Source organism: Mustela nigripes, chromosome 3, assembly GCF_022355385.1.
Source record: "Mustela nigripes isolate SB6536 chromosome 3, MUSNIG.SB6536, whole genome shotgun sequence".
NCBI classification, from domain to species: domain Eukaryota; kingdom Metazoa; phylum Chordata; class Mammalia; order Carnivora; family Mustelidae; genus Mustela; species Mustela nigripes.
This window is the reverse complement of record NC_081559.1, coordinates 65,091,687-65,111,106: the sequence shown is the minus strand read 5'-3', so window position 1 is coordinate 65,111,106 and position 19,420 is coordinate 65,091,687. Positions and strand designations below refer to the sequence as shown.

Below are 19,420 nucleotides of genomic sequence, written 5' to 3'. Positions count from 1 at the left end.
CTCCTCCAGTACACTCACTGGCTCCAACTAATGCCTGGCAATTTAGAGTCAATTCATTTCCTGAGAACAATCCTTAACCCTTCTACCATAGATACTGTAGTTAGGAGCTTGAAGACTGTGGTTTACTGGTATTTAATTTTTTAAAAAATTTAAAATTTATGATTTAAATAACAATATACTAGTATCACAAAAGGAATGGAGAAAAAAAGGAAGACCACTTGAATTTGACTACTTAAGAGATTTTTTCCCTTCAAATGAGACCATTTATTACACTTCTTAAAAGGTATTTCCAAAGTTTTCTTATGCTATGTAATCTTTAACATAATGCATAGGATTCTTGTCATATCTTGAAGCACAAGGGAAAGTGATATTTGATACTTTAAACATTAAAAAATTGTAGGTGTACCTATTTCATTCCAATTTAATATATAATAGAAAATGAGTGTAAAGTTACCGTAAAAATGCAAGTGAAAGAATTCGTAAACAAATTTAGAAATCTTTACAGCTGATTGAGACAGAGTAACAAAAGAAATAATCCATTCAACTTAATATTTAATTTCTTACTAGAAAATGGTTTTAAACAATGATCATTACACCTAGGAATTCAATGACTTGAGGTTATGATGCTTACTGCTAACCTCATGGACAGTAATTTAGTGAATAATTTCTACATGAATCTCTGCGTAGGCTTTTGAAAAACAGAATAAATTAAAGCCCTATTTCCAAACAAAACACATCCCATTCCATTGTTTTTTTTTTTCCACCTCCCCGTTTATAGTTTAGACAGTTTGAAGAGGTTTAAACGTGTTGCTAGGCAACTAGCTCCTGAAGCATAACGTATTTCCTTCAACATCCCGGCCCATTCTTTTTTATCATCTTCATACCTGATGGAGAAAAAAGAAAAGTGATCAATAAGAAGTTTTTAGATAGCTCTATAGGTTTCCTAGTATTCAGTATACAAATATGGGTTTTTGAGAAAATCCTACTGGCTTTTGTCTAGAGGAGGATGCACCTGACTGGTGGAATACATTCCTCCCCAAATATGCTTTCCCTGAATGAGCGAGTGTCTGAACTCCTGAACCACTGCCATGGTATTTAATCAGGATGCTTAGGCAGTTAAGCCTTTTCTGGGAATCAAAGACTGTTAAGAGACTAAGAGTAATCAACAGTTAAAGCAATCAGTTGTTCACCTTTGGGCCAATAATGATGGCCAGTCTCTATGAGTCAAGGTCAGTTGACTCTACCTTAAGAGTAAGAACTGGGAAGAACAGGGGTGGCTAGATGCCTTGATTATAATTTCAGTTTTTCCAATATACTTGTGCCCAGCATGGCACCTGACCCTAGTGATCACTCCAGAAGAACCTATTTCCCTTCCCCATTAATGTCTTGTGCGAGTACTCCTCTTAGATTTTGCACTTGATGTTAGGTAAGAACTAACACTAGGTTGTTCCCTGGGGGGAAGATTCATGGTTATAAAGATACAGGCAACTCGAATTGCTTTGAAATATGTGTGCCTCTACTCTCCCTCGTGCCTGGAATGCTTTTTCTGCATGAGCAATTCTGAAATGCTGCCTTCTTTCTGAAGCCTTTCTTGCCTTCCTCAAGCAGAGTTTGTAGTCTCCCTTCATTTCTCACATTGTCCTTTATATAGTATCTATTATAGCAGTTATAATTCTTTTAATCTTTTTCCCTATATTTATGTTCTCAACAAGCTCAAGGGTACTTGAGGGCAAATAACATCTTACTCCTCTTGGTGTCCTCCCCTTCTCCAGAAGCTATCAGTAGTTGACACATAAGAAATACCCCTAAATCATCCTATAATGATGAATAAGATTTAAAGTAATAATTTTTAAGATTGCTAATGCCTATGTAAGCTGTGTGGTATCTGACTTAATATCATCAGTGGTCTAAATTTAATCTTTACATTTGTACTGTGCACCAAGTGATTTTTTATGCTAAGTAGACAAAAATATTTTACAACTAATAAAGGGAAGAACCTTAATTATCTCTGCAAAATTTGGGGCAACACACTAAAAGATAAGGAATAGTTTTAAATGAGAAAGTGAGCACATATAAGCAGTAGGAGGGTAAATGAGTCTTAGAAGCATTTGCTTCTTGGCAGTTATATTTTTACTTTCAGCTTGGTCAATCCTAAATAATGGAAAGATTTCAATAAAAAAATTAAGAATGGAAAAAAATTTTTTTTACACATCACACTAAGACGGTGTGTAGGTTTAGAATGTGGTATACCGGTATTACCGATAGTTTTCGTCTCTGAATTTCATCTGCATGTGTGGGTAGATTCACTAGGAAGTCGAGGACAAGTGGGCAGCCACCTTTCTGCAGGTGAGTTGCTGTCAGTGTTAGCACACATGTGAGTCACCTGGAGGACTTGCTAGAGCACAGTTTGCTGGACTCCATCCCCAAAGTTTCTGTAGATCTGAGGTAAGGCCTGAGAATTTACATATTTATCAAGTACCCAGGTGGTGCTGATGCTGCCTTGGGAACCACAACAGATCACTGGTTCTCAAACATGACTTGCACATTTAGAGCCCACCTAGAGACATTAAAAATATTGATGCCTGGCTCTCACCCCCAGAGATTGACTTAACTGGTATGGAGTATGGCCTGGGCATGAGCATTTTTTTAAAGTTCCCTAAGGGATTCTAATATGCAGCAAGATTTGAGAATTATTGCTCTAGATTTTATCACCCGAGTGGAAACCCCAGTACCTAAATTTAAAGTTTTACAGCTAAGCAGACAGTGATGAATGTATTCTTGCCTTTCCCCAGTCGGGTGGTTCCCAAACTTGTCTGCACATGAGAATCAAAAGACCAGAGGTCTTTTGAAAGTTTCAAAGCCCAGACCATACCCTGGACTGATTAAATCCTAGTCAGTGGTGGTAGGACAGAGGTGTCAATACTTCCTGAAGCTCCCTAGGTGAGCCTTGGGAACCACCATCCTAATCGCAAAATACACCATCATCAGAGAGGGTCCCTCTTTCAAGCCCCCCTCAGGAGGGTAAGGGCTACTTTTAGTGGAGATGCTCCCCTTTCCTGCCTACAGCTTCCTCCCACTGAAGCAACTTGGCTTTTGGTCACCTGTAGTGAGCAGAGCGGCTCAGATGGGATTCAGCTGACTGATGGCACCATTTCCCAACATCACTGTTTCTCAACCCTGGCTGTTTGGTAGAATCACCTGAGAAGGTTTTAGGACCTGACGGCAGAAATCCTGATATAAATGGCCTGCACGGAAGTCCAAGCATTGGTATATTTTAAAAAACATCTGAGGTGATTTAAATGTGTGGCGAGTGTTAAGAATCACTGCCCATCTCACTGTTGGTATTCATCCCTGTTTTCCAAAAACCCCGGCCTTCTCAGCCCTCCCATTATTTAATTCTTTTTTTTCCCTACTGCTTCCAGTCTTTTTCCATCTCAACCTCTTCCTGAGTCAAGCCTCTTCCTTCCCTGGAAATTTCCACTTTTCTTTCTTCCTCCTTCTTTTTGCGGGGGAGATGAGGAATAGTTTATAGCCTTTATAGCCATTTTCTTTCTTGCCCTCTCCACAGCTAGTTACTATCAAAACAACACAAGGAAATGATGTTTGATGCACAAAATAATTGCTTGGTTAAGCCATGGGCCTTTCAGCCTTCCCATTCCCCAGGGAATGAGGCATGTGCTGGGTCAGGTATAGAACCAATAACATACACTTTCTATTCTCAGCCTTGGTGGTATGCCTTCACTGATCCCTCTTCCAGAGCTGTCCCTACAAATTTAAATGTGCATGCAAATCACCTGGGAACCTTGTTAAAATGAAGATTCGGATTGAGTGAGTTTGGGGTGGGGCCTGGGATTCTGCATTTCCAGGAGACTCTCAGGAGATGCCACCACTGCTAGTCCATAGGCCATCCCTTGAGTGTGTCCAAGGTTCTGAACAATCTGGTAACAGACCAGGGAAGGGCCTCCATCCTTGAGAGTGGGGGCTGGCCTTTAAGCTGAGAGGGAAAGCATGAGTTTGGCAATTTTTGGGTAAGTGTACGGGATGAATTCAGTAATGCTCACCGCGGGAAACTGAGATCTACCTACTATGAATTTTTCTCAGCAAGCACAGTTCCTGGGCTGAAGGCAGCAAGCATCATTTGGCAGACCCATGAGGTGCCTAATGGTAACCAGATATCTGCATAGTGTATGCCCTGCCCAACTACGTGACTCTCTATGCATGACACAATCTGCCCATCTCCCAAGACTTCTTGTGTACACCCTGTTCTCCAGGGGGTGTTCACAGCATCAGAAACTATGGTAGAATTCTCCACCCCACACATGCTGTATAAACACTACCTTCATTTTAAGTCTAACTTAAAATACTCAAATAGTAACAACTGCAAGTGTCATATTTGGGACATCTGACCAGCTCCTGGTAAAATGGATGGCTACTTTTCACTTCTTCTTTTTAAATAGCTTCTGTAACTGAATCCTCAAAAACTGGAAAACCACTTGCATTAGATTCAAAATAGAATTAATGAATTCACGGAAACTCAAGAAGTTATGTGTTTCTTCAGAACTCTGTTTTCTGAAGATATCAAGTACTCATTGGTAGAAAGGGTTGGAAGTAGCCTTTGCTCTGCTAGTGCCTAGAGCAGTACACTTTTACAGCCAGAATGGAGCTCACGGAATCACCAGTCCAACTCTCATTTTCCCGTTCACGGGCCCAGAAGACTCCTTCCCCAGGCACAATGAGAAGCAGTACTTGATGCTCAAGTAAGTGGCACGTGCAGAAGTCCAGTTAGGTTTGAAAAGTGTTTAGTCTACTACCAAGAAGAAGCATCCATGTTAGGAAAGTCTGGCCTACTCTTTACTGCAAAATTGTTTGTCTTATCTGTTATCGGTTATTTGATTTGCTATTTGGTCCTGAAAACTGGGAGTCAAAAAAACTTACTTCCATATGTCATTGACTTCAGTGGGGGCAAACTCTTTGGACTCCAGTTGAATCATGGCAAAACCACCGATGGCATATAGGGATCCAGCCAGGCCGACCAAACTGATGGAGCTTCTTTCTTGGGGAAATTCAGTCATTACTTCCCACCTAGGAATTTTTTAAAATAGAGTCAATGTAAAACCCAAGGAAATGTCACATGTGTTTACTGAACAATTATATAAAAATTTAATTTAAAAATTCAACTAGCAAAGGCATCTATACTAGAAGGTTAAGTTTGTTACTGAAAAATATCGACATATTCCTTTATTTGAAAGATGTAACCAGATTAACTATAAAGCTCTCAATATGTCAATCCCAGAATATTTCCTTCATCAGTTCGCATGTTCAGCAATGGTGATATAAACAGTGGGTGTTTTGTGGCAGTTCTAGGCCTCCTAGGCCCTACGGTGTTGGAATTCATTTGAATGCTAATACACATTTTTAGAAACTCTGATTTCCATCATTTCTCAAGAAATCTTCAAATCCTTTGTGATAAAGGCATGTGACTAACTTTATATTATCCTAGTTTAGAAACTAGGATATCTTTTTGATGACTTATCCTACATCTTTTTAAATAAAGGATTTTTTTTTAAAGATTTTATTTATTTATTTGACACAGAGAGATCACAAGTAGGCAGAGAGGCAGGCAGAGAGAGAGAAAGGAGGAAGCAGGCTCCCTGCTGAGCAGAGAGCCCGATGTGGGGCTCGATCCTAGGACCCTGAGATCATGACCCGAGCTGAAGGCAGCGGCTTAACCCGCTGAGCCACCCAGGCGCCCCTTAAATAAAGGATTTAAGGGAACTTTTTAATGTTAACAGCCATATGAAATAAGACACATAACTATAAAATCAACAAATTAGTTGGCAGGATCAAGAATCTAAAATGAGTTAATCATTTTGAAATTCTCTATTTGATTACTCTGGCATTAAAAGTGGACCTTTACTCAAAATATATTATCTGTTTTTCTAACTATAAAAGTAGGATATGTACATTGGAGAAAAGCTGGAAATACAGAAAGGTATAGAAGAAAACAACTATCACCCATAATCATAGCCTCCAGAGTAATCATAAGGAACATTTTAGTGTAATTTTGTTATTTCTCAAAAAGCATACAAATTTAAATATAAACATCCATACACACATATGAAAAAAACTAAGAACATAGAGTATTTACAATTCTGTGAGTTGCTTTTTAACTTCTTATGAGTGTTTACTCATAATACACAGTTTTCAAAAAAGATGATTTTTCACGATAATTTAAATCCTCTCCCATAAAAATTCCTTGGTGATTTTCAGATACTAAAGTCTATTTTGTAATCACACATTACATGGTTCCTTAAAAAAGTAATGATAGTAACTCTAATTTTTTCTTCATTGCTAAACTAGGAGTATAAAAACTATATACTTATCCAGATGAGTGAGCTCAAAAATTTGAAAAAGACTAATTTTACACAAAGAATATCTGTCAAATATCTTTTCACATTAACTTTAAGCCAGTAAAAGCTTATATATGAACATTTTAAGAAAATTATAAAGAGCGTAAAAAAATTTCTGAAGCATTCATACTTTACAAACATCACAAGCTAAGTGGCGGTCTTTCCGTCCTTAAACAAACTACATATTTCAAATCAAATAACCATATGGAGATATGTATATCCATCCAAATGCATCTCATTCATTAGCATTACCTTTGCATGACTAAACTCACAAAGTTAATAAAAAGGATAAATGGAACATTCTGGCATTAACTTGAGGTTTATGTATCCCAAGTTGCAAACCACTTAATGCATCAGAATGTTAGGCATTTCACACCCAGTAACAGCAGAAGAAACCCAGATCCAGATGTTTTCTTTTAATCCTTGCCTCCTGCCTTCCTCTCCCCATGCCCTGATTAGAAAGTTTAATTTTCATCCAAAGTTGGAAAGTAGAGTGACTAATATGCTGTAGTAAGATATAGCAACTCACTTATTGGTTGTGAGGTCAAAAGCTTCCACTGAAGCTGAAAGACCATCTTCAGTGACACCTCCCGCAATCACAATTTTGCCTTTATGCACTGCCACTCCGAACATGGAACGAGGGATTTTCATTGGAGCCAGATCCTTCCAGTCTCCTTTTTTGGGGTTGTAGATAAACACCCTGTTTGTACACTTTCTGTAAACATAAAAGACAACAAAATGGTCCTTTTAGAAACTTCCTTTTCTGAAGGAAGCAATTTCACTAATCATTTAGCTTTGCTTCCCATCTGAAATACATAAAACAGAATTAGAAAAACTCAAAGTATTCTTAATCTGAATATATAACAATTCCAAATGTGGGGAACTTAATTATACTACGGGAAGGTAGGGTAGCTTTCCTTTTGGCAACTGCCCGGACAAAGTAGATTTTAATCCTTTCTGTTGCTAAATTCAATGGGAAGACAGGAATAGAGCTAAAAAAAAATTCATAAATCTTTTACTGTGCTAAGTAATAAAAATGTTAAGTTGATCTTATTATTTGAATCTCCTAGGAATGGATCAGTTAATTTCAAAAAATTAGGTATGGAAGTACCTATTTTAAATTTAATATGATGGCTTATTTCATTTTAGGATATCAGTAATACACCAATGCATTTTTAAGAAATCTGGGACTATAGGCAACCAGTCATGGGAGTAGATGAGTAATGAGAACAGTTTTATACGCTAAATGCTACCAAGAAAACCTGTACTTATCTGAGTTAGTATCTTCCTTGAAGTTATCCATAATTTACTGATGGGGATTCAAAATGCTAAATAATAATTGATTAGCTGGATATATTTGTGCATTTTTTGTTTTGTTTTTGCTTTAAAATTTTTTTATTTATTCATTTGAGAGAGAGAGAGAGAGAGAGAGAGAGAGAATGTGTGTGTGTGTGTGTGTGTACACGTGCGCAAATGTGGAGTTCGGGGGCAGGGGTAGGAGAAGAAGGAGAGGGAGAGGCAGACTTTTCGCTGAGCCAGGAGCCTAACTCAGGGCTCGATCCCAGGACCTGGAGAACATGACCTGAGCCAAAGGCAGATGCTTAACCATCTGAACCACCCAGGCATCCCTGTTTTTACTTTTTAAAAATATATATATATTTTATGTATATTGTTTTAAAGATTTTATTTATTTGACAGAGAGAGACACAGCAGGAGAGGGAATACAAGCAGGCAGAGTGGGAGAGGGAGAAGCAGGCTTCCCGCTAAGCAGGGAGCCTGATGCGGGGCTTCATCCCAGGACCCTGGGATCATGACTTGAGTGGAAGGCGGACGCTGAAGGACTGAGCCACCAGGGCGCCCCTGTTTTCACTTTTTTAAAGTAAGCTTTATGCCCAGTGTAGCTTGAACTCACAACCCCAAGATCAAGAATCACATGCTCTACCAACTAAGCCAGCCAGGCACCCCTGAATGTATTTGGTAAAGTCAAAAAGCAAACAAACAAAATCCCCAACGTTTTGTGAGGACAACTTTTTTTCTTTAGTCTTATGAAAAACCATGTATTCAGAGTAGAAGAACTTCTGCTAGTATTTGACTATAAGTATTACTTTAAAACTTCTTGACAAGGGCATGATTACAAAATCATGTTCTTCAAATCTAGTGGTTTAACTAGTGCGATTCAGTGCTTACTTTTAGATAATGACTCATTTCAAAGTTCTTGACTTTGGCATTTGTCAAGCAATGTTGTCTTGGTTAATCATATTCTCAAGATTAATATATTCTTACTGACAAGACCTGTATGCTTTCACTGACATATCAATTTCCTAGTTACTAACACCACTTGAAGGAAACAATTCAAATCATTTGGCAGGGTCACTACATTTCCAAAGTCAGGACACTGCTTAATACACATTTTCCATGCCATTTAGTCAGGAAAAATACCCAAAATAAGATTTTTCACTGAGTAAGTTTGTAATATGGCTTTCCTATAAATATTTATTTGATGGGAATAGCTTAGATTAAGGAAAATATAAAAATTTCAGTATATGTTATCCTTGAACAGGATAGACTGTATAAAAGCCCTTTTTAAAACAATTAGTCTTTTATTTTTAAAATTGAGATATAATTGACATACCATATCATATTCATTTCAGGTGTGTATCATAGTGATTTGATATTTTTATACATTATGAAATGATCCCCCATGGTGAGTCTAGTTACCATACAAAGTTATTACAATATTATCCACCCATCCTCAACTCTACCCCACTCTGGTAACCACCAGTTTGTTTCCTATATCCATGAGTCTGTTTCTGGTTTTTTTCTTTTTCTTTTTCTTTTTTTTCCCAGGTTTCCACTGCTTTTTTTTTTTTTTAAAGATTTTATTTATTTGACAGACACAGATCACAAGTAGGCAGGCAGGCAGTGAGAGAGAGGAGGAAGCAGGCTCCCCACGGAGCAGAGAGCCTGATGTGGGGCTCGATCCTAGAACCCTGGGATCATGACCTGAGCCGAAGGCAGAGGCTTTAACCCACTGAGCCCCCCAGGCCCCCCAGGTTCCCACTGCTTTTTATTATTTATTTATTTATTTATTTATTTTTTAAGATTTTATTTATTTTATTTGACAGAGAGAGATTACAAGTAGGCAGAGAGGCAGGCAGACAGAGAGAGGAGGAAGCAGGCTCCCTGCTGAGCAGAGAGCCCGATGCGGGACTCGATCCCAGGACCCTGAGATCATGACCTGAGCCGAAGGCAGCGGCTTAACCCACTGAGCCACCCAGGCGCCCCCCACTGCTTTTTAAAACCACAATTTTGGGGGGTGCCTGGGGGGCTCAGTTTTAACTGACTGCCTTTGGCTCAGGTCAGGATTTGGGGGTCTCAGGATGAGCCTGACATTGGGCTCCCTGTTCAGCGGGGAGCCAGCTTTTTCCTCTCCCACTCCCCCTGCTTGTGTTCCCACTCTTGCTGTCTCTCTGTCAAATAAATAAATAAAATATTTTTTAAAAATCATATTTCTTCTGTTATATGTCATTTTAATTTAATAATGACCATTAATTATTCACTATGAACATAGAGTTCTTTATTCCTAGCACATTTCCATATTTCCATATTTTACTCTCCTTTCCTGCTTTGTCCATTTAATTCTTAATTCTGGTTCCCTTTCCAGGATTGACATCTTTATTTATTAAGCAACCTGGGCAAAAGCCAAATTAGGCAGAGTTTTCAGGGCCAAGAAATTAATTCTTACTATTTAAACTGAAAATCTTCATTTTACCAGATGGACTACTCATTTAATTAACTGATTTCTACAGCACTCTGAACTCACTTCTCCCCTTGAGTTACAAAATCTTTTTCCTAATGAACTATCCCTTGAGAAGTGCCTAGAAATCAAGTTCTATGATTTTCATCCTGTTTTCCTCACAAGACACTGGACACTAGTGGGTGAACCAGGTGCAATAGTTCTGTTTGATCAGTGCCTCTTTGTAACCCATTGTTAAATGTTTTTAATATCCTCTCTGTCCAGGAGTAAGTCAGTGAAACATTGCTTAGGAAACAACTGCACTCTTTTCAGTCCCCATGCTTTTCAGTTTCAAACTCATCTATCTAAATTCTCTTTTATGAATAGAAAGTACAAATCTGTAGTATTTTTATGCACTATCCCTTTAGCGGTTATATTTTAAGTATTACATTACAGAGGTAGACTTAATTTTTATTTATTTATGGTCAAAAGAATAAGAAAGCCCACTGTTTTTTTTTTTTTTAACGATTTATCAGTTTATTTTAGAGAGGGAGGGAGAGTGCAAAAGCACAAGTGGGAGGAGCAGAAGGAGAGGGAGAGACAATCTCAAGCAGACTGCATCTAATGGGGAGCCTAACTTGGGGAGCCCAACTAGGGGTACCCCACTAGGGACTTGATCTCAGGACCTGAGATCACAACCTAAGTCAAAACCAAGAGTCCAAAGGTTAATCTACTGTGCCTTCCAGGTGCCCCCAAACCCTATTGGTTTTAATGTAGTGAGATATAATTAAAAATTAGCCCTGGGGCACCTGGGTGGCCCAATTAAAGAATTGATTATGCTCCTAAATGCTGCTTTCTCACTGTAAGAATGCTTATGATGGCAATATCATGCTAGTTCCTAGCAATATGCTGGAATCTACAAGTTTACTTAAGCAACTTTTTTTTTTTTTAAAAAGCTTTTATTTATTTTAGAGAAAGAGAGAGGGGGAGAGGTAGGAGGAGGAGGAGAGAATTTCAAGCAGAGTCTATGCTGAGCATGGAGCCCAATGCAGAGGTCCCTCTCACAACCCTGAGATCATGACCTGAGCCGAAATCAAGAGTCAGACGCTTCTCCAACTGAGCCACCCAGGTGCCCCAGGTTAGCAATTTTTCAATTTTATTTAAATTGCCCTTCAGTTTCCCTTAGAAATCATTTATAATATCCTCTAATAGCTTTTCAAAATTTTATTTTGAAACTTTAACTTCGAAAATATTATGGATGAGAACCAAGTTCCATTTCAGTACATAGGTTCAAATGAAAGTAGGAAAGAACTCTTGCAATAAAAATCATTTGGAGGGGTGCCTGGCTGGTTCAGTCAACAGAACATGCAACTCTTGATCTCGGGGTTGTGAGTCCAAGCTCCACCCTGGGGCTAGAGCTTACTTTTAAAAAACCCAAAGGTGGGGCGCCTGGGTGGCTCAGTGTGTTAAGCCGCTGCCTTTGGCTCAGGTCATGATCCCAGGGTCCTGGGATCGAGTCCTGTGTCGGGCTCTCTGCTCAGCAGGGAGCCTGCTTTCTCCCCTCTCTCTCTGCCTGCCTCTCTGTCTGCTTGTGATCTCTGTCTGCCAAATAAAGAAATAAAATCTTAAAAAAAAAAAAAAAACCCAAAGGTTTAAAAAAAAAAATCATTTGGATGTAAACTATAAGGAGATTTTAGGGTACTTACTTGTCATCTGTCTTTCCTCCTAGACAATATATCATCCCCTTATGTGAAATCACACTGTGGCCATAGACTTTGATAGGCAGTTTTTTAACTTCATTCCACTTTGCAGCCCTGCAATGAAAAGATGGTAGAACTTCTGTGCTTTCAGTTAACACCAGAGTGTAAGGTTACAAATATGTAATAGGTACTCATATACCCAAATGCTTAGGAAACAGGAACGTCATGTCAACTTACACGGGATCATAGCATAATACTGAATCCAGCGAAGCCTCTGTTTGAAGGTCCTTGCCTGCCACTACATAGATTTTGTCATCTACCTCTCCCAGACCAAAGAGACACCTGGCTGAAGGCAGAGGTGGAAGTCCAACCCACTCAGATGTTATGTTATCAAGCTGAAAGAAAAACATATGAGGAATTTTGGAACTTGTTAGAAAAAAGTTAGTTGCACCAAGCAATATGCTATATTTTACATGTTGTGTTGAATGCATTGACATAATGAAAGATGTTGCAGGTAAAATAAAACTGCAATCCAAAAGTATCATATTTTACCACTGGAATACCATGAAAAATGAGAACACCTACTTGGCTACTTAAAATGCCAAAATCTGCAGAAAGGAGGGAGAGAATAGAGTCACTAGTGATCACTTAGAACTGTGAGGTTCCTTGTCAAAGTTTCTTCCCATGTTGCCTTCTTCAGGTTCAAAAAAGACATCATAATACTTTCAGGGCATTGAGGAAAGAGAGGTTGTCACTGTAGGGAGGGCCACAGTATGTGAGTGACCCCAGAATGCTATATTTAACACACTCCCCAAGCCGGCACCCAGGACAGCTGGACCTGTCGCTCAGTCCACAGACAACTGGGATGTTAGGCAACATCTTTTTTCTAGTCTTTGGAATTGTTTAGGTTCTCTTTGTTTCACTTTATGACTTCTGACATAGGCAGGTATTAACATCTATAACGTCCAACCCTTTCATTGGAAGTCATTTGAAATACCCTTGTCTCTATTTAAAAAAAAAATCTATTAGTAATAGAAGCAACTTGCCTGTTTTTGCGGCTGCAACTTCTGCAAGCCTAAGCCAGCTCTCGAAGTGCCCATGCTCTCATGGGTCATTCTGGTATGGCTGGCATTGGTTTCAGCACTTACTATTGGTCATTTATAAGATTTTCCAGTTTGCATTTAAGGACACCAAGGCATGAGAACACATCTTCACGAGGGAATGCAGTTACAGATTGTTCTCTGTCGTGCTACTTCTGTGTAGCAGAAGAAAAAGGAATAAACCCCAGAATAACTGGATACCAAGAGCAGGTGCAGATATTAAAGGCTGCAGGCCAGGGAGGGATCTCTGTAGAAGTCTGTATATATCTTGCCTCATAACTCTGGTTAAAGTAAAGCACTAATTAAGACTAGATATGATGATCAGTCTATTCTTCACATATATATTGTTAGCTCTGCAGTCACGAATTTTAACATCTAGACAGTGAGCTCTAATGTTTTCCTTCTGAAAACAAATCCTTTGATCAAGAAGGTGGTGTGTGCTCCAGTAGAAATAATGAACATTTATGAAGTTTGGCTCTGTGACAGGTTTTATACTAAATGCTCACAGAGCTTTTAAGTGATATTCAAATAGAAGCTATATAAATCCACTGTTTTCTAAATGGGAACAGTAGCTGCTGTAATCCCAGACTGGAGGGCGAACTGCCCATGCTGGACAGTACCGCCAACAGCCCCACACGACCCCCAGTTAGGGCACTTACTACAGCAAATGTAATAGGAGACTGCCTACCAGGCACTTTCATAGATGAGCTGTCAAGCTATTTAACTTTTCTGGCTCTAGTTTCCGATCAAGGTTTGAACCTAGAGTACTTTAAGATGGGGTGCTATTCAAAGATTTGGTGAATCTATTAATTCTAAGGAAAAAAATCCCCTCTCTTACCCAGGTAAAGAATTCTCATCATCTATTTATAACATACAACCGAAGATCATACTACTCCTAACTTAAGACATTTTAAACAGATGTGACCAAGCAGAAAAATACAATATAAAACCTGATATTCTCATACGTGCTTTTTCTTGTGAGTCATAAATAACCCTTTTTATAGTCGGGTGTTTTATCCTGGTACCTTGTTGCACTATTGTGCCTTTTAAAAGGAGCAAGGCATGTGCAATGACAAGAAGCCGATCTTTTCAACTTTGTGTGACTTCTAATAACTATAAAGAACATCAAACAGGTTTCTTGAAACAGAAATGAGAAGCTTTGCCAATAAAAGTAAGAAGAGTAACAAGATGGAAGAGAATGAAGATAAGACTATAAGTATTTCTTGGATCTATGATTTCTAGGTATCTGTTCATCTGTATTTTTTTGTATTTGCCCATCTGTGTTTTGATGGCATTTTTACTTCCTAGATATAATTATTAACTTTTAAATAGAATTTAGCTTTTCTGAAATTTCAGTGAATTTGAAATTAGGGCTTAGGAAATTTTCTGGCATGCATTCAAATACTTATGATTATGGCTTCGATTGTATTTTTATATTTTGTAGTTAACACTTTTTGACAGAATTTTGAATATTAAGAATTGTGATTAATGTGAGCAATGTGTATTATTAGATTTTTCAAGATTAGAAAAAGCTGGTTAAAAGTAGTATTTTGTGAATGCATAGCATGTCACACACTCTGAGAGCACACAGTGACTATGACATTCTACACTTATCTTTGGCCTTTCCAACTCAAGTGCCCATAAACCTCAGGCTCTGGGTAGCTATGACCTAAACAGACACTTCTGAGCTAGCTGTAAGCTACAAAGTACTGGTTTTGGCATTATTCAAGATAAAGGTTAAGCCACTGATTCCTTCATAAACTGATAAAAAGATATCATGTTGATAATATGAAATAAACTCCCTTCAAATAAACTGCAAAGAATTTATTAGTTTGGAGGATTTGTTTTCCTGGATACTTCTGGGGTTTCACAAAACAGATTAACTTGCAATAATGTCTAAGTACAACTCTGATCCAAATACATGTGGTCACTTGTCATAAATAAAAATTAATGGGGCGCCTGGGTGTTTCAGTCTGTTAAGCATCTGAGTCTTGATCTCAGCTCAGGTCTTGATCTCAGAGTTGTGAGTTCAAGCCCGGTGTTAGGCTCCATACCTAGTATGGAGTACCTACTTAAAAAAAAATTATCATAAAAAAAATTTCTAAATATAATTAATGAATTCAAGTTAGTCACACTGGTGTAGATACTTTTTCCCCAAAAGTAACCCAAAGTGTGTAAATTAAGTATGTAAGTTCTCTTCATTTACAACAAAATTATATTTTTGTCAGTAAACATAAATAACAGATTAAATGCTACCTTTAAGAACTATTCAGATCACTTCAAGAAAACCTGGAAAAAGGCTGAAAATCTGATCAATTATCATTTTTGTAATGTGTAAAGTACTAAATCTTAGGTTCCCTAAGTCATAACCTAACCTATTTTTCAGAAGAGATACAAGAATAAATTTAAGTCTTACTAAAACACTGGGTTTTGAGAGAGCATAGTCATGATCAGCTAAAAACTTGACATTTTGGGTAAGAGTATAAAGAAAATCTTGAGTCATCACTTACATATTAATTAGGACCTCATTTTTCACCAAACTATTTCTAAGATATTGACAAGCCATTAAATTAACTGATTTAAATATTTCTGTCAGCTCTCGAAGTAGCAAAAGTGCAAGGGGCTGGAATAGGACATCAAGCAGGATAGAACATAAGCAGCCTGAATAATTCACACACCAGCTAACGGAATGGTGAATCACAGTTCCCTTTATGCCTCTACTTTTATAAAAATAGCGCTTCTTACCTGGAAGAAGTAAGACTGTAGAGGCTGATCTTTATTTTCTTCATCCACATATAGTCCTCCTACCACATACACCTGATTTTGTTGGGTAACAATGCTAGAATGATTTCTGGGAATCTGCTCAGCCAGTGCAGTAAGGTAGCACTCATTTTCTGTGGGATCATAAGCCACTGCAGCTGTGTCATTAACCAAGAGGATGAGGTCTTTGACAAACATCCCATGCCTGGGAATGTCATTCAGGTAACCAGGAAGTAAGTCTTCATCACCAACATCACCATTCACCTCACCAGCCCCAGCCTTCTCTGCATTTTTGCTAGGTTCGGGGAGTTTGCCTGCGAAGGCATCTTTGAGAACTTTGATTTTTTTCTGGAGTTCTGGGTTGCTTTTAATTATATCATCTTTCTCAACATGATCTTTAAAATATTTTTCTGTCATAAGGCGAAAACGAATACAATCAAACACTTCACTAAGGTTCTTAACCCTGTTTTCTTTGTCCGTTCGCACCCATTTCATCACTGCCTCAAACACTGCTTCTTCCTTTTCTACATTTAGGCTGTCATTTGAAATTACTGAGATCAGTTCCTGTGGAGATAGCTGCATAAAGTCCTCTTCCTTGCAAATCTGTACAAAGCGATCAGACACAAATTCACGGGCAGAGATGGCGAGTCTTGGGCAGTCGAGAAGAAGTCCTAACCTTAAGATTGCTAGACAGTTGCCAGGAGCAAGTCTCTTCTGAAGATAAGAAACACAGACAGTGAACACCGAAGGGATCTGAAAGCGGCTGGCCAGGGCAAAAATATCCTGCACGTTTCCATCGTTGAGGTCGATACTGGCAGAGTACAGGTACTTGATGATCAAATCCAGCACAGCAGGATCCACATTATCTAACACTACTTCCTTTTTTTTCCCCTCATCAATTTCAGATAAAAAATACTCACGGAAGTAAGGACTACAAGCTGACAAAATCAACCTGTGGCAAGGAAGACTTTTGTCACCTGCTTTTAGGGTGCAATCGATGAATTTTTTTTCTTCCAGGAGATCTTTTAGACCGTCCTGAAGAAGGGTGGATTGGTAAAGCCGCAGTTCCTCTGTGAGTTCCCGCTGAGAATCCATTTTGTGAGTAACCTGGGTAAGGAAGGGGACACTGAAGGCCTTAGCTCCTTGCAATACACAGGTCTAGCTGTAAAAAGGCAGATTGGTGTGCTTTGCCCAGCTTGAAGCCTTTGCAATTTAATCCCACCAGCTAAATATAGATACCAACTCTAACAACGGGAATTCAGGAGAGCTAGTTTGGAAAGAAGAGTTGTTCCTGCAGCTGTTATAGATTGAAGGGAACAACTGGAACTTTCAATCACTAAGGAAACAGCTAAGAAACAAGCCATTTAAATGAAGTGGGAAGCTTTTACATAAAGCATTAGAACATAGGCCAATAAAGACATGTTTAAAGAAAGTGTTTATTGAACTGACAGAAAACTGAATCATAAAAATGAGTCAGTCCGCTAAAAATGGTCTAGTGGCAAACTCCTTGGCTGTCTGAATGAATGATGCAAAGGTCAAGAATATGAGGTGAGTTCATTTGAATACTCATAAGCAAAATCCCTTTTCCAATTACTGTTACATAAAAATTTTTATTTTCTAGTCAAAACAGTGGTATTTATAATTTTCTTTTCGAAGTAGGAAACTTAAAGACTTCTATTTATGTACTATTAATATAATCTAAAAAACCTTTAAATAACAATATCTCATCATAATTGAAGTAATAAACGCAGGGAAACTGCTACTTTTCTAACATTCTAAATTACCCTTTTAAGTGGAAAAACTGTAATTAGTATTGAATTACATTACAAAATTATTTGTTATTCAGACCCTGCTTTTCTCTACAAAGGATCTGATGTGGCAAACAATTATAACACAAGTAGGATAAATGCATAAGGTTAAAATGAAACAAGTTCAGAAAGAAATAGGAATAGTTAAGAGTCAACACTAGGTAAAGAAAAAAATCACATGATTACTAAAGATATTCTGTGATTTAAGTGTTGAAAATTAAAAAATTAAATAAAAAGTTAAAAATACAGAACAGATGTAACTCCATGAAAATAATGCTATCAACAGGGGCGCCTGGGTGGCTCAGTCATTAAGCGTCTGCCTTGGGCTCAGGTCATGATCCCAGGGTGCTGGGATTGAGCCCTGCATCAGGCTCCCTGCAGGCTTCCCGCCAAGCAGGGAGCCTGCTTCTTCCCTTTCCCACTCCCCCTCCCTGTGTTCCCTCTCTTGCTGTATATCTCTCTGTCAAATAAATAAAGTCTTAAGCAAACAAACAAAACAATGTTGTCAACAGAACACAGCAAAATCAGGAAACAGTGCTATATCACTGGCATAATTTGGAAAACAAGCCCATTCAAGAGAAAAAAAAAGAGTAACTGAAATCATAATTTAAGTTGTTGATTGTAATAGAACACCCTCTTAATTATGGAATGCAGAGTCATGATTTGAAAAAAAAAACTTTTTTGTTTATATGCAGATGACATCATATAGACATCATATATACCTCTTCATGAATTATTACAAAATTTTTACTGTCACATTTTCTGAACTCAATGGTACTGCAGGAAATTACTGTATAATTTCAAAGTCTGGTATTCTTTTTTTTTTAAGATTATTTATTTATTTATTTATTTATTTGACAGAGATCACAAGAAGGCAGAGAGGCAGGCAGAGAGAGAGGAGGAAGCAGGCTCCCTGCTGAGCAGAGAGCCTGATGCAGGGCTCAATCCCAGGACGCTGGGATCATGACCTGAGCCGAAGGCAGAGGCTATAACCCACTGAGCCACCCAGGCACCCCTCAAAGTCTGGTATTCTTAAACCTGCTCAAAAGAATATAAGCTCCCTGAAGACAGGAATTTTTTTTTTTTTTTAATTTGCTTTGTTCAATGCTATAGCCCCGGACCTCATGTGCTCTGTAAATACTTGTCAAATGAATCAATGTCCCTAGATCAGTGAATTGGGTATTTTTAAACTTCAAAGTCTCTGTGAGTAAAGGTTTTTTTCTTTTATTTTACATCACAGTGAAGTCAAAGGTACTGTCAGCTGCTAAAACAACAGCTGAAAGAAGAGCTCATTGACTCTTTTTTCCATTTATAGTTGTCACTAAAGGTTTTAACACACTAGAAGAAACTAACAGCTGCTCCCCTGATTAAAGAATAAATGACTCATTTCTCTCTACTCTGTTAACAACTAACATTTGAAAAGATTAGTGAGTCAGATGTGAACACCATGATATGACATTTGAGATTCCTTACTAGTCAGCAATTATAAAGTCTGTTTTGCTTCGAAAACTATTTAAACATATTCCTGGCAGCATTTTGTGACCTGTGTAAAAATTTCGAACAGCCCCTTTTTCCCCTTAATGTAGGTTGTTTATTATAACTCTATCTCTTAAAAATGTACAACTCCTTTCTTTTTAAAATAAAGAAACCAATGCATAGCTTTTATTCTTTGACTTTAATTAAACTAAGGTTAGCACTTAGTTAGCATTTGGTTACTAAGTGTTTATGGTTGTACATACAGTTGCATCTTATTTTGTAAGTTTTTACACACTCACTCCTTTCCCTCTAGAGAAAGAGGGCTCCTTTGGTTAATTTCAATGATTTGACAAAGGCTCCTTACAATTTTTTTTTCTTAATATCAAAGCAGTAGCAAAAAGCAGGGATGCCAGAGAAGTTGCCAAATTGT

At 38.1% G+C, this 19,420-nt stretch overlaps 1 protein-coding gene across 1 annotated transcript; it reads right to left on the bottom strand.

Moving 5' to 3' along the window:
* Positions 1–268: 268 nt before the first annotated feature.
* KLHL41 (kelch like family member 41) lies at positions 269–16,801 on the bottom strand. Its single transcript, XM_059392769.1, has 6 exons — positions 15,692–16,801; positions 12,084–12,241; positions 11,853–11,960; positions 6,940–7,125; positions 4,936–5,082; positions 269–884 (listed from the first exon to the last, which is right to left on the bottom strand). The coding sequence occupies exons 1-6, from the start codon at positions 16,799–16,801 to the stop codon at positions 773–775; spliced, it is 1,821 nt and encodes a 606-aa protein (XP_059248752.1). The 3' UTR covers positions 269–772.
* Positions 16,802–19,420: the final 2,619 nt, after the last annotated feature.

Excerpts from the sequence above, each read along its gene's own strand:
- KLHL41 (XM_059392769.1), bottom strand. The coding sequence starts at position 16,801 with ATGGATTCTCAGCGGGAACTCACAGAGGAACTGCGGCTTTACCAATCC. Across the intron at positions 12,242-15,691 it reads TACAGTCTTACTTCTTCCAG|CTTGATAACATAACATCTGA; the intron begins GTAAGAAGCGCT and ends TTTTTCTTTCAG. Across the intron at positions 885-4,935 it reads GAAGTCAATGACATATGGAA|GTATGAAGATGATAAAAAAG; the intron begins GTAAGTTTTTTT and ends TTTCTCCATCAG.